This window comes from Parasteatoda tepidariorum, chromosome 1 (assembly GCF_043381705.1).
Source record: "Parasteatoda tepidariorum isolate YZ-2023 chromosome 1, CAS_Ptep_4.0, whole genome shotgun sequence".
NCBI lineage: Eukaryota > Metazoa > Arthropoda > Arachnida > Araneae > Theridiidae > Parasteatoda > Parasteatoda tepidariorum.
In genome coordinates this window covers 88,831,207-88,844,817 of record NC_092204.1, presented here as the reverse complement: position 1 = coordinate 88,844,817, position 13,611 = coordinate 88,831,207, and the positions used below count along the sequence as shown (strand labels likewise).

Below are 13,611 nucleotides of genomic sequence, written 5' to 3'. Positions count from 1 at the left end.
TATCTATCTATATATCTATATCTATCTATATATATATATATATATATATATGGGCAGAATAAATTATGGAACGAATTTTACCAACAAATTTTATTGTATTTCTCTAGAAATACTTAACGAATGTAGTTTAGTTTATGCGACTTACATACATATCAATGGAGTATAAAAATTTTTAAAGATATGAAGGTTCGACATGGAATTACAAACAGAAAATAATGTTTTTAAACATCCTATTCGAAAAAACTCAGCAATGGATTTTTAACTTGTGACAGTTATTTTGGTTATTATAAACAATAATTACACAAAATTTACTGTAAACATATACTGTAAATGTGATAAAGATACTGTAAACATATTATGAGAAAAAAAATACTTAAATGTTTAATTTAATCTATCTGTACTTTGAATATCAAGAATTAAAAGATTTTTATAAATGTAATTTCAAATGTGTTGGAATTTAACGCATACCAAGAAAGTAAGTAATTTCGTTCGCTAAAATTAATAATTGCAGCAATAATAAATTTTAAAACTAAGAAAATAAATAATAAAGTATCAATAATTTAAAACACTGTTTTTTAACTTTTTAAATCAATATATAGATAAAAAATCATTTGATTTATATCAATGATTTTTTTAAAAAAAATCATGATTTAAATCGTGATTTAAATCAAGCTGATTTAAATCATGATTTAAATCGTGATTTAAATCAAGCTGATTTAAATCAACAAACCCTGATACGAAATACTTCTATAATACTTATTATATATTATTTAATAGTACGAAAACTACTTTGAAAATTGCTTACCTTTACATACAATTTTTACATTGCATACTCTTTTTGATACTTTTTAAATTTTCAAGATATTCAAATCGGACGTTTATCGTCAGTTGCCAAATACAAGAATACAAAATTAAGATTATTGTTTTTTTTTTTTTAATTTTTCCAGCATATGCGAAGTGTATAAGATAATTACTCATATCTTGAGCAATTTTAAACGAATGGTTTTTAAATTTTTAACGAATATTTTTATTATTCATTAAAAATTTCTCGAAAAATTTTGCTTAATTTTATTGAATGCTTTTTAAGTTATAGCAACAAAACTAAAACAAAAAAATTTAGTTCCTTAAAAAAATGTTCATATCTCCATAAATATTTAAGCCATGTTTATGAATTTTGGTGTAAATATTACATACTATACAAAATAACTGCTACGAGTAACAAATCTATTGCTACATTTTTTGGCATAGGGTGTTCAAAAACATTATTTTCCATTTGTAATTTATTGTCTGACTTTCAAACCTCTAAAAGCTTTAAACTTCATTGATATGTATGAGAAATCGCATCATATCTGAACAATTCTGAAGTTATAAAATAATTCGTAAAATATTTCTGGAAAAATTATGAAAAAACGTATTAGAAGTGTTTCCATTATTTTGTCCTTCCTGTATATATAATTTATATATATACAAAATTGGCACCGGTGTCCCATCTGCGTCAAAAGGTTGAGGGAAAAACTAATCAGTAGTTCGATAAAAAACGCAATTAATAATCATAATATTAATACACTCCCAAAACATTAAAATTTATTTCACGAAAAAAAAAATCAGGTCTTAAATTTTTTTGGTTCCTTGGGGTATTTATCCACTTTTCCTTCGAGGTTAATATCTTCCTTACCTGTACTATGCATGATTCTTTATCGCCTTACGAGATCATTGCCAACAAAACCAATTATTTTTATTTTTTCAAATGCCGGATGCTATTTAGGCAAAGTATGAAATAATCGTCCTGATGAGGTTATTATGTAAATGATGTGCATGTTACTGTGAATGACCGAAATCGGTGGTTGTTGACTTTCACCGGTGAATGTTGACAATCAAATTAGTCGCTTCGGTGAATGTCCGAAATATTTATTACATCCGATTTGATATTAATTTATTCGTGGATATAATTACATTTATTCGATATTTTAATACTTACTGACGATAGATTAGAACAAACATCAGTGTTTGGAGTATCGGGCAAATATATACCGGGCAATGGCACTTGACTTTTAAAAAAACATCAGTGTAGGGTAGGGTATACCGGGCAGTGGCACTTGACCTTAAAAAAGCATCAGTGTAGGGTATAAAGGGCAAATGTATACCGGGCAATGGCATCTAACCAGATCTAGTATGACTAGACCTTTATTAATGTCCGAAATATATACTAGGTCTAGTGCTACTTTTGCTTTTGCTTAAATATTTTTAAAAAATTAAACAAAGCGTTTGAATCAATTTTAAACTGATAACGAAATTATTGCTTCAAAATTAAAAAAATAATAATAATAACTGCGCAGATAAGAGTAATTGAAGTAGTTGCTTTATACAGCGCATGAGCGGAAATTTTTTTTTTAAAAAAATTATCCAGGTGCATCTAAAAGTGGATGAATATCCCAAGACACCAATTTTTTTAAATTCATGATCATTATTATTATTTTACTTTGTCGTTTATTAACTCACTTTAGTCTCTGTTGAGGATGATATCTTACAATCAAAATTTTGATGACTTTAAGAACCAGTCAGAACATTCAAATCCATACTGGAGCATTATTCCAGATGATGATGCAAGTTTGAATAATTTTTTGATTGCTATAAGCAGAATTTATAGTCATTTTCCTTGTCAATCAAAATTCCGACTCAATAAAAAGCTAAAAATTTCACCCAGAGCTATGTATCTGGTGAAAATATGAGTTGCAATCTTTTTCCTGACGCTTTTAAGCAGAATTTGTCGCAGAATTATGGAGCAACCCAAAATCAGTCAACAAGCATAACACGTCTAAAACTCTACTTGAGTTTTTCATCAAATACAAATGAAAAACTCAAATTAATATTGTTGAATAAATATTAATAGTTAATCAAAAGAGTTTAGGAATAAGTGATCTATCTATAAAACTTGAGAGTACAAACAAAAACGTCAAACGAATGTTCAAACATGCTGGGCTTAATTCAGATTCTGGAATTAAAAAACTGGTCTCTAAGAGATGTGAAATAGCTGAATTCTCGGTACGGCCAAATTTTTACGAAACTAAGATAATATTTAAATTATGTGTTCAGCTTCATGACTAACTTCACTCAAATAAACTGTAATAATCACTTGCTGTGATATTGCATATGGTTATAAGGTTACTTAGTTAAAATCTTTACATTAATAATTGAAGAATTGTAATTAAAACAGGAGAGAAAATGAAAAGTTTTTTTTTTTTTTTCAAATAAACTTTTTTTTCATAGTTGATGTCCAGCTAGTATATTTTTAATTCCGTCAGTATAATTTTAATTTCGCGTATAGTTTGTGGGGTTGCACATATTATTTATAAAAAAGATATTATTAATTATAACACAAAATAATTTTCGATCCATTGCAGTTTTCCAACTAAATACCCACAAATCAATTATTAAAATATATGAATAAAAAATAAAGTGACTTACTTTAATATTTTTCATCATAGTAAATGTAAATCAAAGCGAAAATAATTCATAACAAACAAAAAGAAACGGGACAATTAATCCAGGAAGGAGCGCAACGCACCAATACACAAATAAAAAAAGTAAACTTTCCAAATAAAAGAGATATTTGGAATTGACAAGGGAAAATAACACCTGCCGAGCGAAATCGGAAACCTTTCATGTGAAAATTGCTTTTTCAAATGACTATAGAGTTTCAATTAAAGCTCCGAAACGCTTCATAGAAATGACATTCGAAACGAATTACCCTTTCCAGAATGCCGATTCAATCAATTCTCTAATTGTAACAATAGCCTTCGATCACGCTTTCACAGACATTCCATTAAAAATTATTCTGTTAAGTCAGAAATTACAAATTTTCACTGTCTAAAATTAAATAGTAGAAAATAATCAACCATCGGTTTTGAATTTTTGAAAAACAAATGAAATTTATGAGAAATTGAGTTTCATACTGTTGGACTGATTTATTTATTTATTTATTACATTAGCATAAATTCTAATTGACATTTGTAACCTTTTTAACTGAGTTTATTTTTCCCTTTAAAAAAAACACCGAGTATTTTTATAATAAGCGAAATATATGTTTTATTAACTAAGATAATTTTGCTTAAATGAAACACTTTTTGCTACATATTCCCCTTGATATTAAACGAAAAAGCTAAAACTTAGTTAGAAGCCACCTTTTTTTGTTGTTATTCAACAATTTGTAGATATTGAGAAGTGGGTAACAGTAAACCATACATTTTGCCAACGTAATCCCACCTTAGCTAGCGACTAGCTCAGTTTTCCACTTTTCAGGGCTCTACCTTTGGATCATGGTAGTGGTAAGTAAAGCACAGCGCCTGAACTGATCCCCTTCGATTTAAAAACATTTCTAGATATACCTTGGAACTTCATTTTAATTAATAACAGGAGTTTAATTTATAACCGGCCGACCCAATTCTGAGTTTTCAACTATCAAGTTTCAACTCCGTAACCATGTAATTTTGAACCCAACCCAGAAGACAAGAGTCAAGCATTAGGACAAACTAGTCTTCGTGAAGGACTTTTTCACGAATCTAACCCGCATTTATGCTATATGGAGAGGAAAAGATAGAAAACCTCCCACAGTTTGCCAGACAGCAAGGTAACTCTAAACCAGGATCTGTCTACCAGGAAAGAGGGATATTTTATGCCAGCAGTGTCGTCGGTGCTAACCGGGTGCAGAATTCATATAGACCTGGAATTCGATCCCGAGTCACAAGAGGCGAGCACTCTATCCCCTCGAGCCACCACGGCATGTAGCATGGAATTGTTGAGATAGCTTCACTCAAGAAAATTATTCAACAGGTTCCAGATCCTTACAAACCAATTTTAACACGAATTATTTGAATGGCCTGTGTATATAATGAACTTGCATATCTACTTCTCAATTGTTAATTTAAACAGACCGGGGTTGGTCGGGAATAGAGTATTAGGTTTCAAATAAAGCGAGCACGTTGCATTGTTGAGTTTAAATATCCATAGAGATAGGCAAGTCATGAGAAAGAAAATTCCTCCCGCCATCGTGCAAACCAGTGCAGGTTTTCGTGATTTTCATCTACAGGTTATTTAAACCAGGTAACGTTCTATCAAAAACTCTTAAATAAAAACGCGATCGCCCTCATACAAAAGTTAGATGTCCGAATATAACGTAAACACTAAAAGGGGGGAGAGATTTGTGATTTACTTATTTTTATCTGACAAGGGTAACAAAGAGGAATGAAAAATACTTACATATAATCCTAAAATCCCTTCAATTTTAATTTTTTTTTTTTTTTTTTTTTTTTTTTAAAAAAAAAATAATGANTGAATTAAAAAATATTTGTTTTTTTTTTTTTTTTTTTTAAATACAAAATAAATGTAACAAAGCTTTCGGAAGAAAAAAGTTGGAAAAAAGTTCGTTCGATGAATTTCAAAATTGTATTTTTTTTTTTTTTTTTTTTTTTTTTTTTTTTTTTTTTTTTTTTTTTTCTTTTCATAAAATGGCTTTATTAACGTAAATTTAATTTCATAAAAAGTTACATCTTTTAGGTGAATCTACATAAAATTAGATTATTAAAGTAACAGTCAAAAGATAAAGTGAAAAACACAGGAAAAATTTATGTGATTATTTTACATAAACACAGGATTAGGTTTGCGATTTGCTTATTTTTGCTGACATAGGGGAGGAAGGGTCCAAACTGGCCAACAACATGCTTACTTGTCTTTTTGGTAGGGTTCTGAAACTAAGCTAAAATATTGAACATAGATTTAAACAGGCTGTTTAACGTCAGTGATAAAATAAAATCTCAAACTTGAAGAATAAAATAAGGCATATCAAGACATATATCAGGTTACAATCTTAGGACTGTCTACTACTACGCTTTTTGCAAAATATTTAATAGAGTGGTAGACAATTGAAAACTAACGATTGCGGAATTTTTAAAAATTTCGCCAACATTTTAAGAGCCTCACCATGAGACTTGGAATAAAGTGGCGTTTTATATGAACTTTTGAGTCATTTACGTGTAGGGGTGCGTAAGATAACTTTAAATAAAATTCACAGAACAAAGAATCATACATTAAAATATAAACTTAGCTAAAACTAAAAAGAAATTTTCCCACAGAACGTAGAAAGTTGGCAGACATGCATACTGAACACAGTGTCAAATTTGAAAACGTATTTCAACAGAGTTCTAATAATAATAATAATAAATATGAGGGCGAATTTTTCCACGACGTTAACATTAGTTGACAAAAAACCTTAAGTAAATAAGTGGAAGAAAAAAAAGATTTACCAACTAAATTTATTCCCCCAAATAAATAATATACGCCGAACAATAAATATATGTAAGGCAAGCCCAATTCTCGGAGAAAAAATTTCATGCTTGAGCAACAACCTTCTGACTATAAACGCTTCGTTAAAAGAGACAAATAGTACTTAAGTTTTACAAATGAATGATCTAAGCTTTTCTGCAAATAAACCATAAAGTATATTTCGTATATAATTTTTTTTTGTTGGTATTAATGAATCAATAAATAATGCCTTTTTTTGATAAATCGTGCTCAACCATCTCGTCCAAGGCTGAAAACATCATTTTTATATTCAGTCACGTAACGTGTTATATCAATCAATCACTCCTTAGTTCATAGAAAATAAATCATTTGAGCTTGGACGTCGATTTTAGATCCTCTTTACCAAATAATGCAAATATATATCTGAATAACTCTTTAGTTTTGTTACAATATTTGGGAATGGGTCTTTCATTGTGTCCAATAATTTAAATAGACTCCAATAATCATTGTTTTTACTTGATTAAAAACTTCATTCGCTTCAAAGAATATGTAAATAGGAAATTTATTTATTTCAAATGGCAGAACAAAACAAGAAAGTAAAAAGTCATTTCCTTAGGAGCGCTCTTGCTTCCCAATATCGCTCAGTAGACGACGATCTGCGGAGGGCCCTACAGCACAGGATGTGGCTGCCATCCAAAATAGCTTGGCTCTTGCACAGAGAACAATAGGGATCAGGTGCCAGCCCTAAACGAAACAGGTGCGCGTTTAGGCAGTCATGTCCGGTATATAGTCGAAACTGAGCCACCGCTTCGCGGCGCGGCCAGTCTGGAATGGTGTTATGTCGAAGATCTCTCCACACTTTGGTTTTTACCCTTTCTGATAATTAGTGATGGAAATCCCTATTGAGTTTTGATCTAACAATCCTTTTTAAAGTTGAAAAGGCGACTGGGCTACTAAGAGCCTGGAGAATTCTTGTGCCTCTCTTTGCCAAAACATCAGCCCTCTCATTTCCTGCAATATCACAGTGCCCGGGAATCCATTGTAGGGCTACAGTTTTACCAGATTGGTGGAGTTTACGCATCTCATCCTGACATTTTAGAACGTCGCGAGTGGAAGGGCAATGCATAGATTCAATTGTAAATAGGAAATAACAATTGACATGTTTCAAACGTTCAAAAACAAGCGCCCATTTTCAAGACTTTCAAAATCTAGAAAATGGGCACCGGTTTTTGAGCGATTGGAAATATGTTGACTGATATTTCTTGTTTACATATTTTTGAAGCGAATAATGCTTTTAATCAGGTAATATCTTATCGCATCAGGTTCTACTTTTTTCAATATTTTTAAGATGACTAATGTTAAGTGTAAAATACAATCAATTCCCCAGTTCAATAAAGATTAATTAATAAGCGGTATGTAACAATAACTGATAAATGGAACGGAGTTTATAAAATAAAAGAGGAAGACGGAAAAAAAAGCAAACTTGTTTCCTTTGAGGTTTTAAATTTGCTTAGAATTAAATAATATAAATTAGTTTATTAACATTAAGGATAAAATCCGCGCCGTGAAATCTGATTGATATCCTTATTCATTTAAAATTCAAAGAAGTGTTGTTCAACCCTCAATGAAATTATTTAATAAGTTTTAAAATGGAAACCAAGCAATCGATGGTGCTAAAATCGTAGTTTATAAACTCCTAGTACTATATACAGTGCAACCTGTGTATAACGATACTGTCTATAACGATAAACCTGTCTATAACGATAAACCTGTCTATAGCGATATTTCCTTGAGGTCCAGGTGAAATTCCTATTTACTCAATGTATTTTTAACCCGTTTATAGCGATAACCACTTTTCAGTTAAACATGTCTACAACGATAATTTTTCCTCTTTTGATAGTTCTATTCCGATTTTTCTACCATTGGAAAACGACTCTCTATCGAGCCTAAATGTGAGATAACAAAATGTTTTTTTTTTTTCTATCTCCTTTGTATGTAATATTCTTTCGTTGTTTCTGAGAAAAAAAGCCACTTTTAGGGGAAATTAGAGCAGTAGAAATGGGTGAAGGGGTATTGTAGGAGAGAGAGAGCTTCGTCAGAAAAACGGGTGACACACTGACAACTGCACTCCTCACAACAATCCTCCAAGTTTGAAAAATATAAAATTGTTTTATTTCCCCCCAAATTGCACGTCGATTCTACAGCCATTAGATTTGGGAATAATAAAATGTTTCAAAGGATACTATCGAAAAAGATTAGTTCAGAACGTTGTTTATAATCTGGATTATAAACTCCCAAATCCTTATGCAGTTGATGTAAAAAATGCATGTGATTGGATTTCCGGAGGGTGGAATTCATTGACACAATCCACCATCCAAAATTGTTGGAAGAAAGCTTCTTTCTTTGAGGATAAAAGCAACGGAAATGCAGAAACTGAGCTTACTGAAATCACTGAAGAAGAAGAAAAATGTGTGGCAGGCTTAAATTCGATTGTCAGCGATTTCCAAAGATCATCTAATGCATCATTTCTATTTAACGCAGATGAATTTTTAAATTTAGATAATGATGTGTTGGTTTTCAGTGATGAAGAGATTTTAGCAGAAGTTATCCCGGGTGATCAAAGTGATGAGGAAGAAGCAGCTGACTGTTCTCAAAACAGGACTCAAATTTCACCCGAGAATGCCATATTGCTAATTAACACTTTGCAAGATTTTGTTGCAACATTACCAAATGTAACTGATGTTCATTTGAATTCATTAGATGGACTGAAATCTATGTGCATGGAAATGGCAATTGCTTCCAAAAATAAGCAAACAAAACTAACCGATTATTTTTCTAAATAATTTCTGTTTTGATTCATAAAATTGTAAGTAAATTTTTCTTGTGTGCTGTTTCATAATTCTAAGTAAAATTTTCATTTGGAGCCTATAAAAGAAGTTTAATTTATCATTAGTTTTAAACGTATACTTTTAAATTTCAAACCTGTCTATAACGATGACCTGCCTATAACAATATTTTATTTAGGTCCCTACAGTATCGTTATAGACAGGTTTTACTGTATATATATATCAGGGCTCGAAATAACTCAGAAATTTTACCCGTCCCCGAGGACGGCTTGTCCAACAATGTACCCGTCCTCCTTTGAAACTAACCCGTAGCTTCTAAATAAATAAAAATATAATTTTCTCTTATTTATTTCAAACATCTATATAAATTGCACAATGAATTAGTAGTTACTAGGATTAAAAATACTAGGATTACATCATACAATAATAAAAGAAATACTAGGTTGCTAATAGTAACCTAGTTAAATGAATCAAATATGACGTTTGCCAGTTCCACAATCAAGCCAATGATTTACAGAGGTCTCTGCACAGAAATCTGAAAGGGATTTTCCATTTAGGACAGATCTTCATAATTGTGCTTAACGCTTCTTGTTTAAAACCAGTACGTAATGTGTTTTTTTTATTTTTTTTTTTTTTGTAAGTTCATTGTCGAAAAGCTCCTTTCAACCAGTACTCCCAGACAGAGAAAACATCAATTCTACCATACGCAGTATGTCGCTGTATTTCTAGATTAGAGCGTCATTTTGGAAGTTAGAGGCGCTAGACTCTTGTAAGATAACAAAAATTGAAAATGTATCACGAACATTAACGGGAAAATGGCCGTCCGCGTTGACGTCGGATTCGAGAAATTCGTTGTCCGCGGGGAATTTTTGACCGCCGAGGACGGGCTGTTTTTCGAGCACTGAATATATATATATACTCGTAATGTTTACCTTTTTTAATGGAACAAGAATATGTTTGTAACTGTATTGTATTTTTAATTACATCACATGCACACGATTTTAACCACGAATAAGTTCTTAAATGGTGAAGAAACAAGTTAAGCACTAAAAATCCTTACATTTTATTATAATGGCTATTTCTTAATATTTTTCTATATACGATAATCATTTAGCACCATAATAAACTATTTACAGCTTGAATTCCTAGAAATTATAATGAAATTGCGGATGTGCAATCAAGTTTTCAGTGCTCAATTTCGTTGTTTCAGCTATCTATATTTCCATCTAATTTCACCTTTACGTTATTGTTATTATTTGCTTTTAATTAAGTGGCTTTCAAATTTTTGTTGCATGTTTGTCTACGTCCAGATGATATTTAAATGATTAATTAAAATCTTATCCATAAGTACCGGCAAAACTTCCATTATATATTTTCGATTATCTTTTAAAATAAATTCACTGTTGATAGTGTTTTATCATTAATTCAAGTATAGAAGGAAAAAAAATACTTTCTTTTTCCAAATAACGTCGGAAGATAAGTATGAAATGAATTTATGATTATTTTATATATTAGTATTAACAAGAACAAGCGAAGATAATACTGCTCTTGTAAATCTTCGTGCTTCCGGCTCGTCTGTATCAACATTTCGGCGCGCAAATACAACTACTCCAAAACAACTATTTAGTTACAAAATATTTCAATTAGCATATTGAGAATAAAGATAAGACATAAATAGATCAATCACTCTTTTAACAAAACAAATATGACCTAATCTGCCGTACAACTGAAAAAACAACGTTAAGTGCAAATCTTGCGTGGAGCTCTGTTGTTTTTCCAATTCCACAGCAGTAATTTTGTAGACATAGATAATTCATTTTAAATTTTTTTTTTTTTTTTTTTTAAGATAAGAACTACTAAATACAGAAAACTCCTTAATGTTAGCATGTCATTTCATTAAAAAAAAAAAATAAAATAGACTTAGTTTATTTATGCGCAATTTTTATCCGCCATTTTGACAATAAAATAATAGGTTGGGAGAAAACATTTTATTGACTATTATTATCTATCTACTCGTATTTAATAATTCATTCATTTTTTCCCCAATATCACTGCAGGATATTTGTATGTATGGTAGAAAAGGGAAAATTATACGAAAGTTTTTGAAATTTTAAATTTTATCCGTTCTTGCATCTTGTTTAAATTGGAAGAAAAAAAAATCTGGTAATTTTATTTTTTCTATTTTTAGTTCAAAACCTCATATTATTATTTCCAATGTAGGGATTTCAACAGGATGAAACCAACTTCTTTCGATACACTGAAAAAAATTGGAATAACTTGGAAAAAACGAGAAGAGAACAATAAAATTGTTAGCAATAAATATTTTAAGAACGGTATAATTTATTAAACAAAACTTTAATACAATATCAGAAAGTTAAAAGCTTTCCCATACCCTTTAAAAGAACTATTATGATTTATTATAGATTTAAAAAGTATTTTAAAATCAATTTATCATATTTGGTTTGAGTATTTACATTAAAGAGAGTTTGTTAAAAAAAAATTAGATTACAATTTATAATTTGGAATTCAATTTGTTATTTGTCGTAGTTTGTTGGGATTCGTTAATTTAATTATATTAATAAAATTGGACTAATATTAGTTTTTTTTTTTATAATTATAAAATTAGATTTTACTATACTCATTTATGTAAAATATCGAGAAAAGTATTCAGTTGACTTAATTCCTTAAGAAACTCACTAAAATTACTTTTCCAATTTAAGGTTATCCACATCTGATGTCTAGGGAGCCTAGGCGTAGAATGAGGGGGTGCACTTTTTGCTTTTAGAAACCTGGTAGTCTATTTTAAGTTTTCTGCATAAATATGAATATAACTTAAAATAAACGAACCGCTTTCTAAAAACAAAAAGTCTCTCCCCCCCCCCCTCACGTTACGCCTAAGCAGGGGAGGAAGGGATAACAAGAAGTGTAAGTTAAAAAAAAAAAAAACATTTTGGTTTAAAAAAAAATCAGCTAGGTAAATATTTTTTGATCGTTTTTATACTTTTTTTCATAAAATTAAGTACACATGCAATTATTATTATAGTTATGCACTAATATGATAATAATCAAATAACAATAACATAGTTAAAAGTTTTAAAAAAAATGAAATAGGTATGATCAGGGGTTTCCAACTTACATGAGGCCGGGGCCATAATTAAAAACACCAGTCAAATGGCGGACAGCAACTTTATCAAAATTTTATATCGAACTCTTTTATGTTTGAAGGAACATTAAATATCACAGTCAGATTTCTATCAAGTTGTACAAAACAAACGTATTGAATTACAAATTAAAATTAGAAGTAGATTTTTAAGCAACATACACGATTACTTTTATATTTGAATAAATATTTTCTTGGATGCAAAACCTGAGAAAAAATTTTTTTTGCGCCGTTGGTATGTTAAATTTCACAGAAATGAAGAAATTAGGTTTTTTTTAACAAAAGAAAAGTATTTTAAACCCATATAGATTTTTCACGAAAATTGTCTGCAAAAAATGACAACTAATATATTTTAGTTTGCGGGTCACCAGTTGGTAACCACTGATCTATACTATATCATGTCTTTTGTTTCTGAACAGCAAAAGGGCGAAATTATGACAAAAGGGATGAGAGTCCAAGAGATTGAAAAAAAAAGTGACATCTGTGAACAATTCTTTATTGCTTTTCAATTTTCACTTATTTATAAATAATGAATTAAATAGCTTGGAAATTAACACAATTATCTAAACTACATTGCAATTATAAATTGTTTAAAAAAATTTATATTTCTTTCTGAAAAAAAGTTTCTTTCATTTCTTTCACTTGGGTTGGAAGAAACCTATTTCTTTTAGAGTGTTTTTTTTTCCCACTGAGGAAGAAACTGTCTTTGTTTTGATCTCTATCATATTCATACTACTCTGTTTTATTTATCAACTTTATTATGCCATATAAATTATATTTCTTTTAAAGATGTTATTTAAAGAGTTTTCCCTTGAAGTAAAATGGGGAGAAAAAAACCCAACTAGATTCCTCATGTGAAAATGAGAACAAAATGAGAAACGATTATAAAGAAGACCTTGGCCCATAAAATGCTGTTGAGTCAATAAAGAACAAATAAATAAATAACCAATGTTTTAGTTGTGATAAACAAATGCTTAGAGTAAAAAATTTAGCAATTTTAAATTTTTCCGGCGCTTAGCAAAATACTTGGCGTGTATAGATAGTAAAGAATTTTCTTATTTTAATAATAATATTTCACGCTTAATTTCTGTAACTTTTTTCTTTTATTTGCACCCAAACAAATTTTAGTAAACTATTATTATAATTATAATCTGCATTTATCTGAATTAATTTTATACTAGGGGGCACCGCCCCCTGCTCGCTACGCTCGCCAACCCCCAGAACTGCTTCGCAGTTCCATTGCATATTGCTTCGCAATCTTATAAAAACATTTTAACAAATTTAAATTTTAAAATAAAAATGCCAGAT

General features: G+C 29.9%; 1 protein-coding gene across 3 annotated transcripts in view; it reads right to left on the bottom strand.

Moving 5' to 3' along the window:
* The window catches only part of LOC107454649 (secretory pathway calcium atpase), a 57,871-nt gene that overhangs the window by 41,386 nt on the left and 2,874 nt on the right, over nt 1-13,611 (bottom strand). The window contains exon 1 of one of the 3 annotated variants that reach the window (XM_016071903.4): nt 3,466-3,623. The exons of the other annotated variants lie outside the window; for them this stretch is intronic. Within the exon in view, the coding sequence (XP_015927389.1) occupies nt 3,466-3,483 (18 nt within the window). The 5' untranslated portion in view covers nt 3,484-3,623. Of the gene's footprint in view, nt 1-3,465; nt 3,624-13,611 lie in introns of those variants that run through there. 3 annotated transcript variants of the gene reach the window in all.